This window comes from Diplotaxodon limnothrissa, linkage group LG12, assembly GCF_057381915.1.
Source record: "Diplotaxodon limnothrissa isolate DT_005_m linkage group LG12, D_limnothrissa_male_GT1.1, whole genome shotgun sequence".
NCBI lineage: Eukaryota > Metazoa > Chordata > Actinopteri > Cichliformes > Cichlidae > Diplotaxodon > Diplotaxodon limnothrissa.
The window spans coordinates 3,531,974-3,558,384 of NC_140607.1; the positions used below are offsets into that span (position 1 = coordinate 3,531,974).

General features: G+C 41.1%; 1 protein-coding gene across 1 annotated transcript; it reads left to right on the top strand.

Moving 5' to 3' along the window:
- The first annotated feature begins 356 nt into the window (after nt 1–356).
- On the top strand, nt 357–26,020 carry LOC146620688 (uncharacterized). The gene is made up of 7 exons (XM_085367791.1): nt 357–437; nt 11,056–12,029; nt 15,779–15,830; nt 20,267–20,384; nt 21,486–21,622; nt 24,828–25,061; nt 25,281–26,020. The coding sequence occupies exons 1-7, from the start codon at nt 357–359 to the stop codon at nt 25,938–25,940; spliced, it is 2,256 nt and encodes a 751-aa protein (XP_085223917.1). The 3' UTR covers nt 25,941–26,020.
- Nucleotides 26,021–26,411: the final 391 nt, after the last annotated feature.

Genomic DNA, 26,411 nt, shown 5'->3' on the forward strand with positions numbered 1-26,411 from the left:
GATTTACAAGTACTCGGACAAAAAAGAAGGAACATTTTAAAAAAATAGTTCAGCTGAAAGAAACATTTCATAATACTGTAAAAATCCATTTCTAGCACTGGTACTTGAAAGAAACCACAATAAAACCAAACAAAAGTGATGGCTCAAATGTACGAACTAATAATTAAAATTACTGGGAAGGATAAAGTCAAGAACCGGAGACTTTTATTAGGAAGAGGTCCGGTCCAGCGTTCGTCCGTGTTTGCCCATGAACGATGGGAGCGCGCTCCCGACACTTCAGGTGAATGAGAGGGAAGCAGAGGAGCGGGATACACAGTTCAATGTGCGTGGCGTTAAAAAGAAACAATTAGGCAAAAATGAGCTACGTTACGTCGCTCGGGGTGCATGTTTGTATGACAGCATATCTACTCTTCGTGATGGGATGCGTTGCACAGAAAGTAAGTTGACATTTCTTTGCTGCAAAAATAAATCACACGTTCTTAGCTCTGTTTTGAGTGTCGTGCTCACTTGTGTAGAGAACCGAGCCGCGAACTCCGTTCGGAAAACGTGATATTCTACAGTTGTTCGCTTATTGGTAAACTCATTGACTCCGAGAGAGTTGAACCCAGCTACTATACGATAAAACAGGCGCCACCGTTCATTTCGGCACACGTCCGACGAGCAATTGCGTTAGCTACGTTTTCAATTTAAATGCAGTCCGCCTGTTACCATCAGCCTTTATTTTACCAACGTAACGAAGTTCTTACAGACGTCTCTGTGTGTAGGCGATAGCAAGAAGCAGTACGTAGTGTGAACTAAGTTTCAAAATATGGTAATGTAAACCTTTAAATGCCTTTGGTTGCATAACATTTCAGCAGAGTATATCAGAAGGGTACTCCGCTTCGAAGAACAAGCAAGCTTTTACTTTACGCTGGGGAGAAGTTTTGCAATTAGCATTGCCCCCTTAAATTTACAGCTTTTACTCTTAAAGTTCGCCTACGCCGTGCTTGCTAACAGGACGGGACATTAGCATGACCCTCACAGCGCGCCGCATCTCATTGTGAAAGCTGAGCAGGAGACAACTATTTAACATAAACAGGTTATCGGAATTACCCTGGGGTCAGTTCGTGGTTTGGCATTTTGTGTAACGAGGTTCTCAGTCGTTTAATGTATTATTTCTTAATTTATTTACTTGTTTTTACTTTTATTATGTCACAATTTTCCACGTGGCTATATAGCAAAAATAACCCCTGTCACGTAATCGGTAGCCAGACTTTTAAACCTCCCCTCTCACTTCAGTTTGAGCTCCTCTCATGCACCTTTTCCATTCATGAAAAAGTGGCAAAAAAAATCCGTCCTTATTCCTTCTTCCCTCCTCCTTTTTTTTTTAACTCCAAATTTTGAGGCAGTTATATCCTTAAAGATTTTCAAAGAGTTGTTTTGATGGCAAGGGCATGTTTTTGATGTTATGCACTTCAGAGTTGGAGAATGGCATGCAGTCCAAACTGCTGAAATGAGAACCACATTGGGAACATGTTAACCTTATGTGAAACTTCTCATACTCGGTGACTGTGACGTCCAAAGCTTTGCCTCTGACAGGAAAACTTCATGATCCAAAGGCTTGTCTGGTGTAGAGGAAAGCAAATGGGCAGGAGCTGCTTCTCTGGTCTCTGACATACCACAGAAGAAGGCAAAGGGTCACTAAAATGTCAGATTAGTGCCTGTGAGCGCTTAAGAGTTGATTGGTTGAGGTTTTGAAGTTGCACTGATGAAATTACCTGAGAGAAGTCAGAGGTGTTAAAGTGTATAAGAGGGAGATTTCTACACGTGACTGAGGAAAACAAGAGAACTGTTTATTTTCTCTTTTTTTAAATTTTTAAAGTGCATCATCCGCTCAGTCTTCTGATCCCTGATTCTTCTGTTTGCCATTTTTGTGTGATGCAGTATATTGTCCCCATTTTTGTAACAATGGCTGGTATCGTTATATAAAGGGTTACCTTCGGCACAGATCTCCTCAAACGCGATTGTCACATTGTCGGTCAGGAAAAGCTTTGTGGTTTCCATTTGTCAACAGTTGTCTAGTTCCACTGATGAAGAATGATGGCTGAGCAGCACAGTCCTCAGAGCTAGACAACAAAAGCCCACACTATATTGAATTGTCAGCGTCTCCAGCTTTAGTTCCTGTGTGCATAGGGTTCTCACTATCTTTGCAATTATCTGCCTGAAGTGGCACAGTAAATGATGGCTTTGTCCTCTGCTCCCCTTGTATTAAGTTGATTTTTTTTCCAGAAGAGCATAAACAAGTTTGGAATTTATTCTATTGCCGTCAGACAAAAAAAAGGAAGCATGTGTTGCCCTGGTCGGTGTTTCAGAATGAGGGCAGAGTTATCTCTTTTCAGAATGAATAATGAACTCTCATATCTGATGAAGGATCTGCTCGGTCTGTGAACGGATTAACATGCCATAGTTTGTCAGTGATCTGCAGTTGGTAGAGATGAACTGATGAGCAGAGATGCAGATGGTGTAAAACCTGGATGATGTTTTAATTTGGTGCTGTCTGCTGGAATATTTAAACTAAGTTTCTGCTGGTGCTGCCTTCTGAGGGTTTTTTTAAATTTATTTTTAAAGATCATCTGGTTTGTTTACTTTTGTTAAATCAGGTGCTTCGCTTCGTGACTATGAATATACTGCTCATATGACAGAGGCACACCTCTGAGTCAGATCAAGCTTTTTGGATAAACCTGGGATAAAAACATGCTTTTAGTACTAGTAGAGCTAAATCAATACATTTTAGAGCAGAAAGCTTTTCAGGGTTTGTCATAGCGAAGGGCTCTAATAGCTTTGTCAATATTTGCGACTGAGCACACTGGTTCAGGGATTATCAGTGATGTTGGAGATGATATTCAAAAATGATCTCTTCTGGCAATTCTGATGTTTTTAAACTTGGAAATATTGTTGCATCCTGACTGAATCCAATTTACTCTGTCAGCACAGCCTACAGCATTGGGCTTCTCATAGGGGTGCTGCCCAAACACTAATTATCAGTGATACATTGGCTCAATCTTATTCCAAAGTCTGGGAATGATTTCTCCAAACCAGTTGAAACCACTGTGAAGATAAGGTCATGATTCGCCACAGGGTTCCAAAGGTTTTAACAGCTACCACAGCAGCAGCACTTTTACCCCCCCCCCCCCCCCCCCTTTTTTTAGAGGAAATATGTTAATAGGTTTTACACCACAAACATGGAAAAGCCCACCCAGTCACATAGCTTTTAGAGAACCACAGCTGTAATAATTTACAGCACCCCACTTATCCATGTAGGCTACAGTGAATATCCAGTGATGGCTCTGTAAATACAAAGTTGATCAAACATGCATGAGCTCAAAGAGGTCTTTCATAAATGGCTCTTGATGCAAACTGTGATGAAAATGGGCTGAAGCTGCCAACAAGGGCAACCCCAGAAATGCCTGGATTTAATCAGACTGCCGTGCCAGTTACTTATAAAAACTCACCATTGGCTGAGCGTGCAGCCACTTAATCCTAGTAGGAGAGGCAGGGACACGAGGGGGATATGTGATAAGTCCTGGGCTGGAGTATCGGCACCTTTTCACAGTTGTGGAGAATTACTTCAAAGAGCTTTTTTTTTTCTGTCTGTGTAGACTGTCACAAAGAGGTTAAGATTCAGTTGATTGCAGTCTGTCCTTGTTATTCTGGGGTTCTTGCTACCTGGAGCTCTGAGTTTCTAAGCCTTGGAGTTTGTTTTCTTTATTCTGTGAATGCTGCAGTTTCCCTTAAGTCCTTATCTTTGGAAACTAGTGTAACTCTGGGGAATTCCTAGATGTTTGCTGAACTTTGAGTCAAAGTGGTTAAATTAAATTAGAGAGACTAATAATCTTGTTAGGTTTTTCTCATCCTCGTGAATTTTATGTTTTCTATTTCAGTAAAGCTTTTTTTTTTTTTTTTTTTTTTTGGTTAAATTTGTTTTTTATGCAGCTGTGTCACTTTGTTTACCTGAATTTTTTTATTTTTTTTTGGTCTTCATACTTGTATCCCAGATACATCAAGTCCAGTCTATTTGAGAGGAGGTGAAGACATAATCCACGCATTTTTATTGGTTAAATATTTTTTTTTATTCATACTGTTTACTGCATGGCAAAGTTTAGTTATGTTGATATTGATTCAGATTTGGTTCACAAGTGGAGTGTGATTTCAGTGCGTCCTGAGTGGGCTGCTGCAACCCAAGCACTAGCCTGCAAAGCAGTGTCACTTCTTCAGTAAACAGGGCTGGTGAGGATTCCTGCCCCCTTTTGAGGGGCCTGCCTGCCTGTTTATGAGCCAGTCCCAGGCTGTTTGTGCATGAGAGGCAGAGTGTGTGTGTTAACAGAACTTCAGCAGAAGCAGCTCGTGTTGCAGTTTTCACAGGGGTGTCGTCAGCCTGGGTGGTAAACCCCCCCCCCCCCCCCCCAAAAAAAAACAAAAAAACAAAAACAACAACCCCAAAACAAAACACTTTTTTTTTTTAAACTTTTTTTTTTTTTAACAAAAGTAAAATATTATCAGACATAAGCTATGAAAGTATTTTATAGCTTCTACAATATAATGTACATATTTGGTATATTAATATGATAAACAGTAGTTTTTGTCATCAGTTTATATTTGCTGAAATTTGTAATAATATTACTACATGTGGTAATTGAAAGAGTTTCCACGGGACTCTGTGCAGTCGTGAAAAAACAAGTACACCCCATGATTCAATAGCTTATAGAATCTCCTTTAGCAACCATAATGAGAATTATTTGATTATTAATTATTATTATTATTATTAATGATTATTTTTTGTATGACTTTATCAGTCTGTCACATCATTGTAGAGGGCATCCGTTTTATGCACAGGTCCTGCCACAGCATTTGAAATTGATTGAGGTTTGGACTTTGCCTGGGCTATTACTACACCTTATTTATTGTTTTGGTACTTGTGTGCTTGTATTTTTTGGTTTTCTATTATTTCTTTCCTGTCTCAAACCTTCCAAACATGCTTTACTTGTTTTATTTTTTTCCCCAATTCTAAGGCCTTGAACTTTGACATGCTATTGAGCCCAGTAGAGTCTGAGGTGGTAGGTCTTTTTTTCCAGAGTATTGCATGGTCTGACCTTGGGAGGAGTTTGTTGGTAAGATGGATTGTGGTTTTGTGTAAACGCTCACCTGAACTCTCCTTAGTTCCTATGAAAGCAGTAAGGGTATATGCATAGAGTCCAGTAAATATGGTATATAAATCAGCTGCACAACATGAGCTAGTTAATTAGACAGTTAGTTTAATTAGACAAACTTGTCATGGCTGTCATGGAATAATTTTTTATTTTTGTTCTTCTTTGGTTTAAAAATCTGGTGATCCAAAGTGAAAACTGGAACAATACCATTTGCTTGGGGCCTCCCAGTAATGACAGCAGCTGGTCCAATATTTTACTGAACAAGTCATTTTAGACAATTATGTGCTCAGTTGGTCTACTTGTGTCCGGGGAAGCTGCTGTCAGTGGCATAACCAGCCTGCTCTTATGCCACGTACTTATTAGCATCACTTCATTAAAATATTATCCACATTCCCCATTTGTGGAGTGGTTCACCAAAACAGCAATGTGGCCCATTGTTTTGTCATGAGAAAAGGCATCCTTGAATAATTAGCGGCCTGCCAGTAGAGCGGCCTGTGATGTAACAGAACTGAGATGTTGGCATTATAAGAATGTCCCATTTCCATTAGACACCGTGGCACTTTGGGGCCCTTTCATGTGTAGTCTAGCATATACAACCCTGTGTCCAATGAAGATGGGACCTTGTACAAAATTTCAGTAAAAACACAGTGTGTGGATTTGCAAATCAGTATTCCCTGTTTTTTAATTTCAGAGATCCAAAGGCAACATGGCAAATATTCAAATTGAGAATTTTTATATTTTTGAGAAAGCTACACTCACTTTAATTTGAAGTTAGCAACAAAAACTTTGATATATGCACATGCTTTAAGGTGTTGCTATACATCCCAGCACGCTGATAAATAGGTTGGGACTGACTTTTTCTTTTCTTTTTTCTCTTCTCCTCCTTACATAATGGGCCTGGATTGGAGGCAGTCATTTGTAACACAGACTTTTACTTTGGAGACTTGTTATTGTAATTAGGAATAGATATCATTGAGATCTGTGATTCATGATTCCAATTATAGATAATGACTTTAATGGATGGAAGACTTACACAGCCTTTTGGGAAGGCCTACTTGTGACTGATAAGTAGCTTCTGTAGGAATTTGCACTCAGTTTCACAGTCAGATCCACCCCTCATTCATGTCTGGTTTCAGAAAACTAAGAGCTATGGCCAAAAGGCCGTAGTAAAAAACTGTAAAGCCAAGTCTTTACAATAACACTCCACAAACTATGTTAATCTTTTACATGCAATCTGTGGCGTTAGTGCAATAGTTTCATTATCTCTGCATCAGAACACGGCGAAGAAATGGAGTAAAACAAAGATTTTGGCGCCAGTTCTTGATTATGATGAGAACTGGTCATGATGTGATGATATTTTGTTAAAATAAGTGAGACCTTACTTGAAAAAGGGTTTAACCTCAGCAATGTTAAAGTTGCCAGGACTACCTAGGCTCAAATTATTTATTTAGAATTTTATGTTGTGAAAAAGCCTTAAATTGTGAAAGGGCAGGGCGATATGGCCAAATATATTTATCACGATATATATTTGAAAATTCGCGATAACGATATAACTGATGATATAATTGACGCGAGACAAAATACTTTACAACATATCCTCAGCATAACCATGTGTAATATCCACAACACTTAAAAAGAGGTTATACACACAATACGGTAATATTATGTTGAAGCACAGTACGTATCACTCTGCGAGGCTCCGCCTACGACAGCCGTAATGCTCCGACAATCCATCAAGCGGTGCGGCTTCGTAGCTTAGCAAAGTCGTACCAAAACATTTTTTTGACAGATTCTTGAGCGCCGTGTAGCACAGAAAATCGGTTCGGTAATAACGACGGCCCGCTAGCATGCTCTACCAAAAAATGTGCTTTGTTGTGTATCTGACGGACGAAAGCTAAACCAGTTCCACACCACTGAAGCTGCAGCATTTTTACAAACCAGTTCTGGTTCATCCGTTTCATTCAACGATCCGCTTTCGCCCTTCTCATTCTCCGTCGCCGCCATGCTTTTTCCGCCATGTGCATATGAAAACAAAGGCACTGCGCATGCGCGTTTTACCCATATTCTATCACAAGATTTCATTTTCTTATCAATGCCTAACATCATACTGGTATTACCGTGAACGGTATGATATGGCCCAGCCCTGCTATTTACACCCAAATTTGTAGATGCAGTCACTCCAGAATGAAGCGAATTAGATGTCATAGTTGTAGCTAGAAAAAATCTGGGACGTGTTTCAATCTCAGTGACCTCGACCTCCAGGTCCGAGTTCAGAGTTTCTGAAAATCTTGCAATAACTTGAGAAGAAGGCGACGTAGGATTTTGAAATTGATACCACAGGTGTATCTTTTAATGGTACCATTGGCTGGAGGCGGTATTATCTTTCTCTTTGCCATGTTATGCACCCTTGTGGTGTTAAGTGCCGTCATTGCCCAACCTTGCTGCAAACCCCTAATCGGCTTACTCTCTCTAACTTCAGCAGGAATGGCATTTGGCCCGTTCAAATGTCATCCGTGTAATTCTTTCCTCACATTAATCACATCACACACATCACATTAATTTCTACTAAGTGTGTAGGCTATCCAAACGTGTCATGCACTAATGTAGTTGCCTCAGAGTGTCAGGAGAAAATGAGTAATGTCAGAAAGTTTTAAATACTAAGAGTGAGCAAAGATTTTGTATAATATGTCATTAGTATGCTACAAACACTGGTCTTTGGTGTCTTTGGCAATGCTATTACTGTTTGTAAAGTTAACTGTAATGTACTGCAGAAATCATATATTCCAAGTACTTTGATATAATGTGACAGACTGCTGAATGCCCACAAACATAAACGTTTGGCACTGAGCGAGATGGGTACTTAATGTGTGTTCCAGCGTAAGTTGATAGCAGAGGAAAGGGCAGATGTTAACTGCGTCTTTTTTTTGTCCTCGGGGATTTTTTTAAATTAACATTTTGTTTATTTTCATCAATCTGGGTAGAAATGCCTCTTGAGATCATTGAAATACAATTTGAAAGCTGCTGCTGGCTAATGTGGATCATGTTAAGGTACTGTTATGTAACTCACTATTATGCAAAGTGGTGAGGTCATAGATAAGGGTAACTTAAGTCAATAATCATATAATACTTATGTAAAAAGTTCAAGAGAGTGTGAGTGCAGCTATGGACTTGCTAATTGTGAAATTTCTAGGATATGTTTCCAAATGTCTAAACAGCTGAGAACAGTCGTATTTTCTTTAGTTATGAAGGCCGTGCTGCCCTAGCTGACCCCCCCCCCCCCCCATGTGTCTTTAATATGCTGTGGCCTGCCTATGAGACTATATTGGCGATAATGTTTTTAGTTTCATCCTGATGACCTGAGGGCTGAGTGAGTGGTTCACTTTTCCAGTCAAAATTACATGCAGGTTTTACCAATTTAAATGAACTAACTGCAGAATGCTGGATGGGGGCAGATCACTCCTGTAGCAATCAGAGTTTAGCTTTCTCATGTCCCCGATCTAGGTTGCACAGCTCCCATGTGAACTATAATCTCAAAGAGATCTAGTACACTTCCAGCCCAGTCTAGAGCACAAACGTCGCCTGTGGTTGTTGGTTTGTTACCTGTCTGGAAAGAAGGATAGCCAGACTAGGGCTTTTTGACAGGCCACAACAGGAAAGACCAACAGGAAAGCTCATAAACACTCAGCCCCCCTACAAAGGTCTGCTTCTCAGCTGCTTGGCCCAACCAACTGTGCATCTGCCTCTCCTTAGGGCAAAGGTCCCCCTTATACCAGTGAACACCTGGGAAGAATTATAGCCAGCATGTTTAAAGAAATACCCCAGTCCCCTTCCCCAAGGTTACCCAGGTGAAACCTATGCTTTGATGTAAAGGAGGAACAGCAGAGTTGAATAGTTCACTGAAGAAGGAAGCGTTTTGACTGCTCGACCTGAGTAGAAACGCGCTATATACAGATGTGGTCAGAAATTAACATGCACTCCTGGACATGAATGTCATGGTAATTTGGGGCTTTTAAGAGTTGTTTTAACCGTTCTTTTTCCAGGGCAGAGTGACTGTATAGCATACAGCATATAAGTTAAAAAAAAAACTTTTAACAGGCTCAAATATATCATACCCTCAAATCTTTTAATATTTGGTGCTGAAGGTTGTATGATATATTTTAATTTGATAAGCTCAAAGCCTATTATCGTCTTGTTAGCGACCATGATTGACTATAACTGGTAGTTTCTCTTTGCCATCATGAAGTATTTGTTTGACAGCACTTATTGGTTTGACCAATTTTCAGAACATTGAGAAAGTTCAGCAAACTCATTGAATAATAAGAAGGAAAATTGTAGATTGATGCAGGTTTACAGGTTGGGAAGGTCTTATGGAGCTAGCAACAACAGATTATTGTAAATATGTGCATATAAGTACTGTTCTTGTGATTAATTTCCTAGTCAGCTAAATGAGGTAAAAAAAAAATGTAATAACCAATCAGTCTGTAACTAAGGAACAATCAGATATCAAGTTAAATATGAGCGCCGTTTAATGGATGGTGTCAAAAACTACACAAGGCCATTTGAAAGCATTAATCACATTCTTGAAGAATGAATTATACTTTAAAAGCTGCTCAACAGTGTGGTAACATGCATTATACAAACATTCAAAGAAGGGGACCCCCCACTTAAACTGATGTTAAATATGATATTTACATATTTTTAAAACATAATTATCTGAAAAACGAGTAAATTGCAGCTGAATTGGGACGCATTCTGGAGAATTCTATAGTCAGACAAGACAAAGATTGAGCTATTTGACCACAGCGTCAAGAGGTATGTTTAGAGGAGTAAATATAAATTTGTAAATCTAAGAACTCCAGCTGTCAAGCATGGTGGTGGCAGCCTCATGTTCCGGTGTTGATGCATTATACAAAGCGCATGGAATAATGAAGAACGAGGATTAACTCCAGATTCTTCAACTTCACCTCAAATCAGCTAGAGAGTTGAATATTGGACACATTTGGGTATTCAAATAGGACAGTAATCCCAAAACACACATTAAAACTGGTTTTGGAAGCGATAAAGCAAGATAACATTAAACCTACCTGCCTTACCAAAGCTCCAGCCTCAACCCTTTTAACATTTGTGTACTATGCTTAATCGTTTGGTCTCTGCCAGGACAAGAACAAGCCCGACTCGCAGTCTCTCCAATTCATCCCTAAGGTGTTCTGTTGGGTTGAGCTCAGGATTCTGAGCAGGCCATGTTCTCACAAGTTCTCCAAACCAGACTCACCTATGTTTTTATGGACCTTGCTTTGTGCAATGGTCATGCAGTCATGGTAGAACAAGAAGGGCCATACCCAACCTGTTCCCACAAAGCTGGGAGCATGAAATGGGCAACGGAGCTCCTGAGAGAGACCCATTCTTTCGCAAATGTTTGTAGAAGCAGTCTGCATGCCCAGGTGCTTGGTTTTATTCACCCGTAGCCATGAACATATGAATTGAATGATTTGGATCAATGAGTGTTTACTTTGTTTTACCCTGGGGGGAAAAACAGTTGAAAGAAAAAGGTAACAGCCCTTCTGTACAAGAAGGTTAGACAGAGTTAGACAAAACAACGATTCAGCTATTTGACCACAGTGCCAGGAGGTGTGTTTGGAGGAGTCAAGGTGGGGCTTGGCATTCATGCACATGAGCATATGTAAACTTCTGAATACAGCTGCAAGTCCCAGTCCATTTTACCATTTCAAATTGGTTTTGTTATGCAATTAACCACAAGGTCTTAGAAAGGGTGTCAATGTCTGAAATTAAAAAATGCAAGACTTTTTAGATCTACTTTAAAAGCAGATTTTGATATATGACACAACTAATTAAATAATTCCTGTTGCAGGTGTATTTTGACTGTGGTGCCAGGGTGGATGTGGTGGATGTTCAAGGCCTAATTCTATCTCCTGGCTTCCCATACAACTACTCCTCTGGGACACACTGCGTCTGGCAGTTTGTTGTACCTATTGATTACCAGCTTATTCTGGAGATATTTGACTTTGATGTTTTTGAAAGTCATGACTCAGAATCCAAGTTCTCTGCTTCTAAATTTGATGAAGAAGATGCAGAGGATGGGGCAACTCTCGCCCCTGGCACCTTAGGGGCTGATGAAACCTCTTCAGTGGCTAAAGATCCTGTGGTTCAGAGTGTAGGTGATGGCTCAAAGACTCAGCAATCCTTCCAAGATGGTGAGGTGAAGCAAATAGTTGTCCAAGAACAGTCTACAAAAATGGAGATTACCAAAGTCTCGAATTCTGCCAAAAGATCTGCAGATGCTGCCTCCAGCCTATCTTTGCCACCTCCTTCCACTCTCCTCCTCCTACCTGACGCTGTGCCTCCTGGGGACAAAGCCATCAACTCTGCCTCCTCATATCACCTAAGGGGAGATGCCAACCCTAGTACTAACCCGACCACAGTTGTGGATGAGACCACCATTTCTTCACCACACTCCACCAACAGTCTAAGTGTAAGCCCTGAAACCCAGCAGTCTGTCCTTGACGCCTGCCCCCACGATGTCCTCTACATCTCAGACCTCATCACCTTCTCCTCTAGGTTTTGTGGGTCTAACCGGCCTCCTAGCAGCCAGCTGGTGTTTGGCTCAAGCCAGGAAATGGTGGAGGTCATCATGGAACTGATCACTACCACCCACTGGGGACGTGGTTTTGCTCTTCTATTCCACTACCAGAACCTGACCGAGCCACAAGGAGACCTCCATGCCACAGCTTATACTGCCAATAAGCTAGACACACTGCTGGCTGCAGTGAGTGGAGCTGCTTTCTTCGCTATGATACTTACAAGTGCCCACTGCATCATTTTCAGGTAATAGAAGTGTTAACTTTATTATATTAAAGGCATTACATTTTGGAAACAGCACCACCTTAATCCAATACAGCACTGTGCACTGAAATGATACTTGACTTACAGTCCATTTTTATAGTTTTCTTGACTGTGAGAGCTTTACGATGTTAAAAGGATCAGGCTGGTGCTTTGCTACCTGAAGATGGGATAGAAATGTTTGTTTGTTTAAAGCTTTTATTTTTTATTTTTTTGACTAAATATTCATTCAAAGTTCCAACATCTCACAATAGAGAGAGAGAGATGGATATGGTACAGTGTTTATCAAATGAATTAGACCACCACCCAATGAAACATTTATGCCACAGCTGCCCTGAATAACAGCACTGGTAATTACCAACATCATGACCAACAACAAAATCATGTTGTTGGTAGTGCATGCATGTTATCATTCTGTGTAAAAACAGGACGAGGTTTTGAGTGAATTCTGGTAAAGCTTCAGTGGGAATCATGGTAACAATTCATTAAAGTTTGGTTTGCATTGATCAAGGTGTTCAAGGTCAACTTAGTGATTTTATTGGTCAAAAATTGACACAAAGCCTTAGAACGTAAACTATGATTCTTACAAGTGTAGTGTGTATTATCAACACATAAAAAGTATAGAGTATGTTTAAAAATATGTCATATTTGACCTCTGACCTGAAGGTCAAAGTGATAGTAATGCTATATAGAGCTATTTAAAACTATATTTCTTACTGTCATTGTTTCTATTGACAACATATAGGGAATGACGCATGAGGATTCTAAATATCATGTTACTTTGGACCTCTGACAACCTTTTTTTTTCTTCTTAACTCCACAACAAGCTTCCTAAAGTACATTTAAGAAGAACAAAGACAACAAAATGCAACACTGTTCCCTTAAAAGTAACTATTGAGCTGCTTCGGCGAAGGTTTGTGTTTTGTTTCTGTAACAGTTAATCTATCAATATGCACAAGCTCTTGCTTTTATCCATGAATTTCACAATTTAAAGTTTTATAAAAAAGATGGAAAAAAATCTAAGATTATGATTTTTCATTTTTATAATGTTTTTCATTAAAATGTCAGTTATTTACTTAAATTTCTGAACAAACATTAGTTTTAGAGGTTGGATGTTATGCTTCATTATTTTTGGGCTTTTCAGAAAAGTTCACAGTACTGGCTCAAATGTAGGTATAACAACCTGAATTCAGTTTTCCTATTTACCTAATTTTTTAGTTGTTTTTTTTCTTATTCTTTTTTCCCCATATTTTCTATTAAAAGAGTGTAGAACCTGAAGAGTTGGGGTTTAATCATCTTTCGCTCAGGTTTGTAAGGTCACACTGCAATTTTTTTTGTGCTTACATGTTTGTTTTTTCCTAGAGGTTACCGTTAGATGTTAATTGTGTTCGCTAATAATCTGATCTTTTGTGTAGCTACACCACCAAGTTCCAGTTTAAGGGAAATGTCTAACACACATATTTAATTGATTTACAGAACAAAGGCTTTTCAGTAATCCCATCCCTTTTGTGTATTCCTTCTATCAAGTTCTCATCTGTCCAGTTTTGGTTAAAGACCAAAAACCATCCAAAAAATGATGCATTACCCTTCAGCCGTAGCTAAACTGTGGCTAACAGTGCCTAGCATGTGCTAGCATGCTACACTAACATAAGCATGGCAAGTTAGTGCTCTCACTATGGGCATATCAGCTTATTATTATTACTATTATTTAAAAAAAAACAAAACAATGAGTGTACATATTTCTAGATCAGAGTCAAACACATGGCCTTTTATTCATTCCTGAATACACTCGCCCATACACCCACAAGTTAGGAGAACAAAAGGCCACAGATAATGGGCAAAGGGTTAAAGAGAAGCCAACCTATAGAGACTAGTTTTCTGTAGTCTTTTAAAAGAAACCACAGATTCTGCTGACCTAAAAGGCGGTCCCAGCATTTGGGCGCTACAACCTCAAAAGCATGATCCTTTTTTTTTTTTTTTGTGAATAGCTAGTGAAAGAGTTACAAGACAAGTTAGAGACATTTTTGCATTAAGGTAAAAACCCTGCTTTTGTTAGAATTAAACCTTCCAAATTCTGGTGATTTTACAGGTAATCTCTCCTCAGATATAAAGGAGCCGGGATGACATATTCACACGCACACACACTTATATACAGATAGACTAATACCCTCACACCTACACAGTCATGACATTGTTATGTTGACTCAGCTGGAAGTCTCAGTCCCTGATGTGGTCACCCTCTGTGATTAGTTGGGTTTGGCTGCAACTGTGCGGCTTTCTTGATGTGAAGCATTCTCACCATAGACAGCAGGGCATTCAAGGTACAGCACCTGGCATCAATTCCACGGCACAAAAACACAGAGGCTGCATGAAAGTGAATGGGCGGAGAAAATGGGAACAAGGGACAACGAGGAGAGGTAAAACTCAGTTGAGTCAGTCAAAAGGTGTAGTTTACAAGTTGTTCCCTCTCCATCCCAGGGGACAATGAACACAAACTGGAGGGTTAAGTTTGGAGGTTTGTAATACTATCTGTTCTGACAAGCAGACTGGTTTAGCTTACTGGTCCAGATAGATTCAGAATTTAGAAATGTTTGGATATGTGCTCAGTGTTGAGCTTTCAATGAGAAACCGTTAGATATGATTGGTGTTGATTTCAAATGTAGCTCAGTTTCTCCAACTCATCCGTTAGGCACAAATACCCTTGCGTTCTCACTGTTAATGACAGGGAAATTAGTAACACATGTTCAATACAATCAAAGAGTAATTAGCAAAAACAAAAACGCAAGTCATTCAGAAGCCAGGAAATGCATTGCCACAAAACATCAAGCTCACAGAAACCCACAGTAGCAGTTTTTTTTTCTATTTCAGTTGTTCCCTATTAACTTAAACAAGTTCACAGAAACCATTTGAAACCAACTAGCCTGGCGAGTCAGGCGGGATTGTGCAAGTTTAATGCAGCAGTGAGGGTAACTCCCAAGATCCCCTGTTGTCAGAAAACAGCCCAAGGTGCATGAGAGTCACAGCAGGGGTTGCCCTGAGTTGGTAGCTGGATATGAACTCATTCAGCTGAGAGCCATTTTTAATAAAAGGGTACTTGCTCAAATATTCCTGGATGCTTCAGTTCTTCACGTGAACGTTAAGAACATGAGAAGTCAAATAATAACATCAGACGGATATGTTAGACCCTGATAAACAGGCGAGTGGTTTGAAGACTTTAATACTAATATCCACATTAATACCTGTGGAGAAGCATATCTAGCTAGATCTGCTGCTGATAGCAGCTACAGTGTTCACATCAGAGCGCTGCATGGGGTCAGAATTCACATATACTTGAAATGAGCATCAGCACTGACAAATTTAAAATCCCCAGAGGAAGAGTGTAATTTATAGCAAAGACTGCTCAGCAACAACCACCCCGTGAACCGTTAAAGCAGACTGGAGCGTATGTGTCACGGCCCCATCCTTCCACACGGTAACACAGCAATTACTGAGTGGAAATAGCTCCGGGATTGAGGCGGCTAGTGTTATCAGAAAGCTCTCATATCAATTCAGTTTTATGTGGTGGTGTCAATTTGAACATTTGTGGTCGAAATTACAAACCCCCAGAGGAGTTTTTTATTTTTGAGAAAACACTGCTCAGAGTGGGGAAACAACTGAGGTCAGCCGTAAAATTTGAATATCAGATGTGTCTTTTAATATAAATTGAATTGCTGTGGTATTTCCTTTTTTTCCAGACCCAAACTGTGTCCAAAAAGGGCCAGCTCCTGCGCATCCAGCAACTCTGAGGTACAGATATTACTGCCGTTAAGTGTAAAAAGTGATTATCTTCCCAGAAGGTGTTGGCTTTTTGACATACTTGGACAAGTAAACATGCGATCTTTTTTTAAACGACACCTAAATATGTGTTCAGACAAGGGAGACATAAATGGCATTTTGCCGTTATATTTATAGTTTGAATAATATAAATGACAATGTATTCACATTAGGAAAAAAATAAGGTACAATCCTACATTTATTGCACCTTTTTAAATCCATAAAATTTGAATAGTTTTTACAGATTGGTTTCAAAGATCCTCAAGAGTGCTTGAGGATAATCTGAGGATGTGTGTGAAGATTGTAGTTGAACCGAAAGGTTTAAGGTCAACAGAACGAGGACACTAAGCACACTTATTAAATCGACAAATTAGTTCTTTTTTAGTAAATTTTCCTTTTACTGAAAAAGAAGAAATGGAGCATCATGGAGTCACACTGTTTAAACCTAGATTTGAATTTTGTAGATTGTGCTGTACATGCACGAAAACCATCACATTTCATGCAGCGCAGGAAATTTGGATGGTGACGATTAAAAGTGTGAAAATTGCCCAGAAGAAGGGAAGCTCTTGAAACGAAATATTCACTAGGAAAAGTAGGAGGCACTTCACATCTCTGTGAGAGGCTTGTGTCCTAACAGTGTATTCATGCTACCAACAAAACACACTGGAGGCTTAAACTAAAGTTTTAGCTGTGATGTAGCTTTGCATGTTGCAAGGAGTCAAAAACGTGGAATAAGAAGACGGTATTTCTAGGATGATATTAACTTTGTTTCACTTCGGCCGGGGTGTAATGCTCAACTCTGACAGTCTATTGGGATAGTACAAACACAGTATGGTGATAGTGGAGTAAGAGGGACAGCAGTTACCAGCAAAATGCCAACAATAAATGTAATTATTGATATTGGTGTTTAGGGCTGTGCGATATGACCTAAATCTCATATCCCGATATTAAGACATCTATCATCTGATAACGATATAAATCACAAAAATGTAACATATTCTGTGAATCTCAGGCAGCTCGACTTGTGTGAAGTGTTTCCAGCTGTGCGTCATGTAGCTGGAGTCGAGTGTTTTAACGATGCATGAAATGATACATTTTTAGACATAAGTTTTCTTTGTATTTATTACACGGCGTGCTGCGGGGAAAAGCCTGTTCTAACGTTTGAGTCTAAGGTTTATTTTTTAGCACCCGACGGCTCTTTTTTTGCTTCTCATCCATAAATAATCTGCTCTTTCACGTGATTCAGTTTATTTTGAAAAGTCTCAACAGGATCTTGAGCTTTATTGTGAAAGGTTTATGTGGAACAAGCGGACACGCGGTGGTTTTACCGTCGTTGTTGCTAACGACAACGCATAAAAACAAACGCTTGTCTGTCTGTAGTGTGGTTATATTAAATATAAGAGAAAGAGAGAACTTTAATAAATTAATACAGCCACTACAGTGACCATCAAAATAATGAAAAAATATTGCCGTAAACAGTTTATTTATGAAACAAACGATAGCGTAAAATGAAACGACAGACATTTTTATATCGTCAAAATTCAAATTCAAATTTTATTTGTCACGTACACAGTCATACACAGTACGATATGTAGTGAAATGCTTGGACAACTGCTCGTGACCTAAAGAAAACAAAAAAGGAAAAGGCTATGAATAAGATAGGAAATAAATATGAAAAATTAAAAAGGGTAAATTTAACTAGGAAGGAATAAAATATAAATTAAGGTTAAAAATGAAATAACTGTACAACACAAATTAGAATGAAGGGTAAATTTAACTGGGAAGGAATAAGATAAAATATATAAATTAAAGTTGAAAATAAAATAACTGTACAACAAAATACACAATATAGAACTATATAAGAATGTATGAAGAAATCTAAATATAAATAAATATATACACAATAACAGCAGCTGTACAAGTATCAACTGGAAATGAAGAATATAGTGACCAGTGTTGTGCAAAAACAATGTCCAGAAAGTCCAGTGTGTGTGTAAGAACCATATGTGTGGGTCAGTACTGTGTGGTGGTGTGATTGAGAGACCGTATCGCCTGCGGGAAGAAGCTCCTCCTCAGTCTCTCTGTGTTGGTCTTCAGGGAGCGGAATCGCTTTCCTGACCTCAACAGAGAGAACAGTCTGTTGTTGGGATGGCTGAGGTCCTTCACGATCTTCCTGGCCTTGGTCCAGCACCGCCTGCTGTAGATTGAGTGCAGGTCAGGGAGCTCGGAGCGGATGGTGCGCTCAGCTGACCGCACAACCCTCTGTAGAGCTCGTCTGTCCTGCATGGTGCTGTTCCCGAACCAGGTTAAGATGTTTCCCGCCAGGATGCTCTCTATGGTGCACGAGTAAAAGTTCCTGAGCACCTTGGAGGGCAGTTGGAAGTCTCTCAAGCGTCTGAGGTGGTAGAGACGCTGACGGGCCTTTTTCACCACGGTGTTGATGTGACAGGACCATGACAGGTCCTGCGTGATGTGAACTCCGAGGTATTTGAAGCTGTCCACTCTCTCCACTGGGCACTCGTTGATGACGGGGGTCTGGTAGTTCCTCTCCTGCTTAGTGCTGAAGTCCACTATCAGCTCCTTTGTCTTACTGACGTTTAGAAGGAGGTTGTTCCTCTGGCACCAGTTCTCCAGATTCCTAATCTCCTTCAGGTAGGCCGTCTCGTTGTTATCAGAGATCAGGCCCACCACGACGGTGTCGTCAGCAAACTTGATGATGGTGGTGGAGCTGGTAGTGGCCACACAGTCATATGTGTACAAAGAGTACAGCAGGGGGCTCAGAACACACCCCTGGGGGGCTCCAGTGCTGAGAGTGGTGGAGGCTGAGACATGTCCGCCCATCCTTACTGCCTGTGGTCTGCCAGTTAGGAAGTTGGAGATCCACTGACACATAGATGAGCTGAGTCCCAGATGCTCCAGCTTGGTGGTGAGTGTGGAGGGAATTATGGTATTAAATGCAGAGCTGTAGTCTATGAAGAGCATTTTAACATAATTCCCCCTTCTAGTGTCCAAGTGAGTGAGTGATGTGTGGAGGAGATGAGAGATGGCATCGTCTGTGGAACGATTTGGACGGTAAGCGAACTGTAGTGGGTCCAGTGTGTCTGGTAGTGATACATATCGTTATATCGAACAGCCCTATTGGTCTTTATTATTTAGAACACAGGTACTATTATATTGTGTAATCATAATTTAAACAAGTACTGGTGGTGCCAGTGTCCGGCAGCCTCGCCTCTGTCAGTGCGCCCCAGGGTGGCTGTGGCTACAATGTAGCTGCCATCACCAGTGTGTGAATGTGTGCGTGAATGGGTGGATGACTGAGTGTATAAAGCGCTTTGGGGTCCTTAGGGACTAGGAAAGCACTTTACAAATACAGGCCATTTTACCCAAATAAAAAATGATTTGACTAAAAGCTTATTATTATATTTGAACTATGTAAATATTAATTATAACACTGGTCCACAAAATGTCCTAAATGATGATTAAAAACAATACTAATAATACAGATCTGAGATCATAAATTCATCTCTATTAAATTAAGGAATTTCTGTTTGAGTCATTTGTCTTTTCGTTTCTCCAACCGTTCACACCGTCTACTTCAAACCTGTCTGATGTCTTGACGAGGATCACATGTAGTGTTGAATTTGAGGTCTGTTGGTTGAACTGTGATCTCACATTTGAGGTTTTTTTTTTTCCTGTCGCTAGGCAATCAATGGGAGGAACCTGAGGCATTAACATTACAAGAAAATGTCTAATGTTTCAAGACTCGCAGATTCTTGATTCTTCCATGACGTCTATGACAACACGGAGCAGTTAATCAAAGAGGGGAGAAAAACAAATCTTTTCATTGTGGAGACGAGGGGAGCAACAGGGAGTGAAAACGCAAACAAAACAATGCTTTTAAAAAAAGAAGTCAGTCCACGAGCTTATAATGTGAAAGCTTCCCGCACAGACGAGCGTGTCAAGTAAGAACCATCTTTGCTGGAAACCGACATCAAGCTCACAGGACGGGCTGACCCAAACTCTAGCCTGGAGACTGGAGTAACTCCCACTCCAAAACTGATGTCTCCACCACTTAGGGTGCTAATCTGTGATCCTTGTATGGATTCTTAAAGGATGTGATTAGAGAACTTCACCAGTGGACTTGGAAAGCTGTGAAATTTGCTTTCCCACAGTCTATAAAGAGACCTTCAAAACCAAAGGTGGACCAACTGGCACCATACCACTGTTTCATAAATCCGTCATTTAAGCTACATGTAAAAGAAGCTGTTAAAAGTTTGAATTTAACTGAATGTACTGAAACTGACCAAAAGGCAGAGGGACACCAGACCATGAAACTGCTGCTGGGTGAACAAATAGTTCTGCATTACTGGCAGCTCCTCTGCAGATAAACTTACAGTGTTATGTTGTAGGTGCCGGAGGGAGTCCAGAACACCGTGGCTGAGGTCAGTGAGCTGCAGCCGATTGCTGAGAATCAGGCCAACCAGGAGGCGACCATAGAGCAGGACAACAACAACCTGCCACACACAGGTTGAGAGGACACACACCTGCACATACATTGATGCCCTCCCCCCAGTGAACAGCCTAGTTCACTGGAATGCTTATGCTGGCCATTTAATAAATAAATAAATTGCATTCATACTCAGAATTAAACTGTGTAATAGTCTTACAAGGAATGCACTGAGAGGCATTGTGGCAAGCCCAAAGACTATGAATAGCACGTTACTGTGGATGTCATTTATAAATCATTTCGATTTATAGCTGCATAGCATGCTTGAACATTTGATGAGGATCATTTCAGGAATGACAATGATACTTCCGAGAATATAAATCTGTCATTAATTCATTTCCTGGGAAAGTGCTGATAAAGTTTAAGTGCACTAATTTAAAAGTGAAGACTTGGGGTTTGAGAAGAGGCTTGTGTTTTTATTGCTGTCATTTTTTTGTTAAGATTAATTGTGCGTTAAGCAGCATGCAATTGACTATCTCTGCTTGGCTCTCTTTTATATGTGTGTTTTGCTATGATGGTTATCTGTGCTCATGCCAACCACAAGCTGCTTTAATGTTTTCCAAACAAAAAGCTGCTGTCTCTGGAAAAGGAAACGGGGAAACTCTTTCTTGTTTTACAATTTTCCCAGCGGGCTTTTGTGAAATGGGTTTAAAAACTATAAATGTTGTAAAATATTAGATTAAAACGATGAGAAAGACTCTGTCGAGTTTTGAGTGGAAAGTAAAATTGCATTAGTTTTGGAGCAGCCCACAGGCTGCATCCTGGAACAGTCCAAAGATTTCTCTCGCGCTCTCAGTGGGACTGAACCCAGGCTCAGAGATTTGTGGGTTGTGGCATTTAACCCACAAAGCAGCCTGGGAGTAGTTTGATCAGCAGGGGAGTGCAGGCCCCTCTCTATGTGTTCCGGTCACAGACAAAACACACAGCTTACAAACAATGACTGAGTTAAGGTTAGCCTCCTCTGAATGTTGCTTCATTTGACCATTTTGAGTTACAGTACACAAATCATCAGTAGCAAAAGGTCCTTGAAGAATGATGTAGCAAGAAACCCATGTGGAGCGCTGGGCTAAGTGTAATGTCAGCAGCGAGAACTGTCTAAACTTGTCTTTGTGTTTCTGCAGTCACTGCTAGTGGCGATGTATCTCACAGTGCAGATGTGGACCTCTCCTGCAGCGGTTTGACTGAGCTTGACCTTGGTGCCGATGAAGTTTTCATTGTGTCCTCAGGCCCGAGTGGCCTCCCCCCCTCACCTCACACGGTAACATCTTGTTTCACACCAGTGAATTTCACCAGATAGTCATAGTAGAAAAAAGGTACAGGTTTTAGCAGGTCTTAAATTTGTGTAAATGCAGCCCCAAATGAACTACATATAACCTATTAACACACAAGTAAGCCAAAATGAAGAAGCAGTGTTTTAAAAATGAAGGACACTCTTACTGCTTCCATGGAATTAAGGAATACGAGCAGTAGTTTGGTGGTCTGGAGCATTAAGGTGTGTGATGCCAAGGAGGAAAAACATCATCAGTGACCTTAAAGAAGCAAATGTTACTGCCCATCAATCTGGGAAGGATTATGAGGCTATTTCCAAACAATTATTAAAGTCAACTGTTCAGTGAGAAAGACTATTGGACAGAATCTTTCCGGGTTTAGCCATCCGAGCAAGTTCACCCAAAGATGAGATTGTACAGTGATCAGAAAAATTGCAATAACCCCAAGAGCTGCATGTCTCACTCTATAGTTAACATGTTAAAGTTCATGACCGTACACTTAGAAAAAGACTGGACAAGTATGACTTAATTGGAAGTGTTGCCAGAAGAAAATCTTTAACTCTGCAATAGCCGAGACTGCTGGGGCTTCCCATGATGCACGAGTGTTTCTTCTTCACTCTGCGTGCTACACACCTAATCATTGGTTATTATTAATCTCTGGCTCTCCTCCACAGTATGTCTTTTGTCCGGTCTCCCTCTCCTCACCTCCATCCGATCTCATCAGATGGCTGCCCCTCTCTGAGCCTGGTTCTGCTGGAGGTTTCTTCCTGTTAAAAGGGAGCTTTTTCTTTCCACTATCGCCAAGTGCTTGCTCGCAGAGGGCCATCTGATTGTTGGACTTTTCCCTGTGTTATTGTAGGGTCTTTACCATAATGTATAAAGAGCCTTGAGGCGACTGTTGTTGTGATTTGGCGGTGTGTGTATATAAGTGAAACTGAATTGAATTCAAAAGAACATGGCAGCACAGTGTCGGTTTGCAAATTTGCGTCTGAACGAACCACAAGATTTGTGGAAGAATGTCCTTTAGACAGATGAGACCAAAGTGAAGACGTTTGGCTGTAAGGACAGAACCACATTTGGTGAAAACCAAACACATCAGCACAAACACCTCATGCCAGCTGTCAGCACGATGGTGGACGGGCGATGATTTGGGCTTGTTTTGCAGCTACAGGGCACCTTGCAGTCAACTGTTAGCTCCTCTGTAGGCCATCTGTCTGACCTCTCAAGCTTGGCCCAGATTGTGTCATGCAACAGGACAAAGATCCCAAGCATGCTTGATGAAATGTACCAAATCTGATGACCGCTTATTGTCAAACCCATCGTTTTTGTTTATGTGAATTAGGTGTAAAACTAATTCCCATCCATTTAATTTAACATGCTACTGACATGGCTCTGGGGGAAAAACAAATGATGTGGATGTAGTCTTATATCGTAGAGTGGAAAGTGAAATTGTGTGTTCAATCTCAAGGTCACACTTTGCGTGGGTGATCTTGTTGCTTTGAGGAAATGATCCCTGAATCAGTGAACATCAGAGGTGGCGGGGCATTCAGTGCTTTGAACTGACCTAGTGTTGCAATGGCACATGAGGATAATTAAAAGATAGGACATGTGTTGGGGAAGCAATAGTTCAATCAGGCATTTTTTTCTTGCTGCTCTTTTGTATTCTCAGAATAAGAGTTGGCATAAAACAGCTTTGGCAGCTTTTTGAAGGGCTGGCAAGCTTTTCTGCAGCCTAGGCTAATGGAGTATTATCTTCCGAGCCAGATTCCCAGCTCCAATTGTGTGTGTGTTTGTGTGTTGGTGTGTGTCATGCACGCGTTGACGCACAGTGTGTGTGGTCTGCCTGTGTGTGTCCTCGGTGCATGTAAATACGGTTTAGAAAATGTTGCAAAATTCATCTTCTCGGTGTCAGTGCCAGGTACGCTTCCAGGTTGGCGTGGTACTTCCTGTGTTACACACGATGCCCTGAGCCGTAAACCCCCTTTTGATAAATTTTCGCTGCAAAAGACCCTTTCCGAGAAGAGCTTCGATTTAGCAGTACAGCGATGAGAAGATTGGAAAACGTTGCTGTAGGCAGGGCTGATGAGATCAAGGCAGAGAAAGTCTGGATCAAAACGGTCTGGTACATTCCTCGCCGTCTGAAAATCAACAGACTTTATTCGGCTTGTTCCATTTTCTAGGGAGTACGTCAAACTTTTCCAAATATCCCTAAATGGTCCCCAGTCTCACCTTTGGAACTACAGTGTATAAGTGCACTGAGTTCTTGCCTCATCTTTCAAGACTAAAAGTTCCTATTGTGTTCTCAGGCTTTGGCGTGGAAAAGAACATTTTATATAAACCCCTAGCTAATTCTTGTCTAGACAAAGCTAGCTGCTAGTGACTCTGAGGGACGGATTATCGCTCTCTGATGAGTGCAACTCCCAAGACATTATAAAGAGATCTCCACACATCCAGGTTGTCGATATTTAGCCTCTTAAGCTCAAGTGAAATGACCTATATGAGGCTCTGACTCCTAAAATGCTTCTTTGTTTTGGTCCCGGAGTGTAAACGACCCACAGTAATAGCTGTGCTTCAGCAATACCACAGATGTCTCTAAAATTGTTCCAAAGCCTGCGCTGTTCTCTCGACAGTTTTAATATACTTAATAATGATGAGATTTGTACGTGAGCCACACATGCTCAGCTGGCTGGCTGTGTGACAGAGCTAGGCTAATCAGAACACTTCCTTTGTTAATCCGTTAATGTGGTACACAGGAAAGTCTGTGGGGAGATATTCAGGTGAGGAGGAAATGCAGCAGGTGCAACCAGCAGACAGTTGTTCCTAATGTTCACACCTGAGGGAATACATTGTTGCACAGAGATGCTATTTGCTGATTTGGCAGCAGTTTAAGTGCAGCACAGTAGAGAATACTTTGTTTGTTTGTTTGAGATTTAACTATTTGGTTTTCTGCTCTTACAATATTCCTACTGGTGTCTTAATTTGGTTATTACATATACACATCTGCTGCACTCTCCTTGGTGCCTGAATATTTTTTTCCTCCTCTTCTTTCGTGATGAGGTAGTGCTTCTGTTTTTGACCCATGCTTGACTCAGTAAAAGCTGCCTAAGATATTAAAGATTGTAGCTGCATTTTTCCTATCATGTGATGTTTTCACCTGCATGTAGCTTCTTATACTTTGCTACGTGTATCTTTCAGCAGCGGGAGAGGTTTCTGCGACACAGTGACACTGGTCCTGTAGGCGATTGGCCGTCACCACTAGAATCCTCCACCTCACCTGGATCCAGATCAGTCAAGGATGGCAACGGCTGTGCCAGGCCGAGGGCGTGGAGTGTCCGCACCTTCCAGGACTTCCTCCCTCCTTTGCCACAGCTTCATAAGAAGTGGTGCAGCTGGAACTCCACCAGTCCCTTCACCAAGCTGGTGGACAGCGTCAGTACTACAATCATTACATACAAAATAAAATGAAGCTACTTGAATGGTCAGATTCTACCAACAGACTACGTAAAATATGATTTGGATGAACTGACCCTTGAAGAATGTTCATGAAATGTAAAATGAGCAGTTTAGGAAAACTTTGTGTGAACAAGCAGGATTTTTCCATCACCAGTTGGTTAAATTAAAGTCTGTTAATTGTGAATATCGTTCCAGACTCCATCCAGTTTGGTTGCTAACTGCAGAGGTGGCGACAGCAGGAAGGTTTTCTCTGATGTTCACCTGGAAGGCAAGGCAGATACCAGCACAGCCTCAGACTCATCCATCAGCAATGCCTCCTATCCCCTCACGCAGCCTGCCCAAAGACAGCGGCGCCTCAACTCCACCAGCAACCTGCGACGTCCTCGGTTCACAGGGACGTGTTTTGGCCTCCTCTCAGCGACAGCAGACCTGGCGAAGGCCCCGGGCTCCTCCTCCTCAGAGCCCGTCTCTAGAGCCTCTTCCTCCCCTCAGTGTCAAATTGAGAGTGGCCACGCTCGAGATTTCCCAGGCGAGGGTGATCACATCAGCGTGCCTGTGTTTGCCATCTCTGAGGAAGAGGACCGGCAGCCTCTGGTCCCAGCCGAACACCTGGAGCAGACCTCCGCATCCGCTTTGCTCAACGGGCTGGTTACAGGGACATGGGAAGGCAAGGCGCCTGTTCTAGGAAGCACCAACCTCGGCTCCCAGAGGCCCAGAGCAGAGTGGAGGCTTTGGGGAAGCCAGGTGTCAGGAGGGGTCGGTTCACTCTCTTCCAGCGAGTCGAACGCAGTCGACAGCAGCCAGCCATCTCTCAGTGTGTCCACAGGGCTGTGCATTGTGACCAACCAGATGTGACACGATGGTGATGAACAGGGACTCTGGTGGGCCAGTTCTGCATTTCTGAACTCTTAGTGTCACTGGGATACATCTCACTTACTCCTTTAATTTCCAAAATCAACTCTTACAGAATTGCATCTTCTGTAGCTTCCTGTTGGTATACACGCATATTATTCTCACTGTAGTTTTTCTATTTTTATAAAGTTTGTTGTTTCGCACCTTTCAGTGAGTTGTAACTCCAACCACGGCACTGTTTTCAGTAGCTCTGTCATTGTGGATTTTCTTCTTCCTGTGCCAGCCTTTTGCTTTCTTTTTTTGATCTTCTTCATGGGGACGCTTCTTTAGTACATCGTAGCAAATACTTAGTTGCATATTACCTAAAAGTGTTCCACACAGCATAGATAATACATTTATATTAATGCTACAACAGTTCAGGCATTCAGTATGTACCCCTAAGACTGATGCTGGATTATAAAAGGGAAATCAAAA

Excerpts from the sequence above, each read along its gene's own strand:
- LOC146620688 (XM_085367791.1), top strand. The coding sequence starts at position 357 with ATGAGCTACGTTACGTCGCTCGGGGTGCATGTTTGTATGACAGCATAT. Across the intron at positions 12,030-15,778 it reads GCCCACTGCATCATTTTCAG|ACCCAAACTGTGTCCAAAAA; the intron begins GTAATAGAAGTG and ends CTTTTTTTCCAG. Across the intron at positions 25,062-25,280 it reads TCACCAAGCTGGTGGACAGC|ACTCCATCCAGTTTGGTTGC; the intron begins GTCAGTACTACA and ends ATATCGTTCCAG.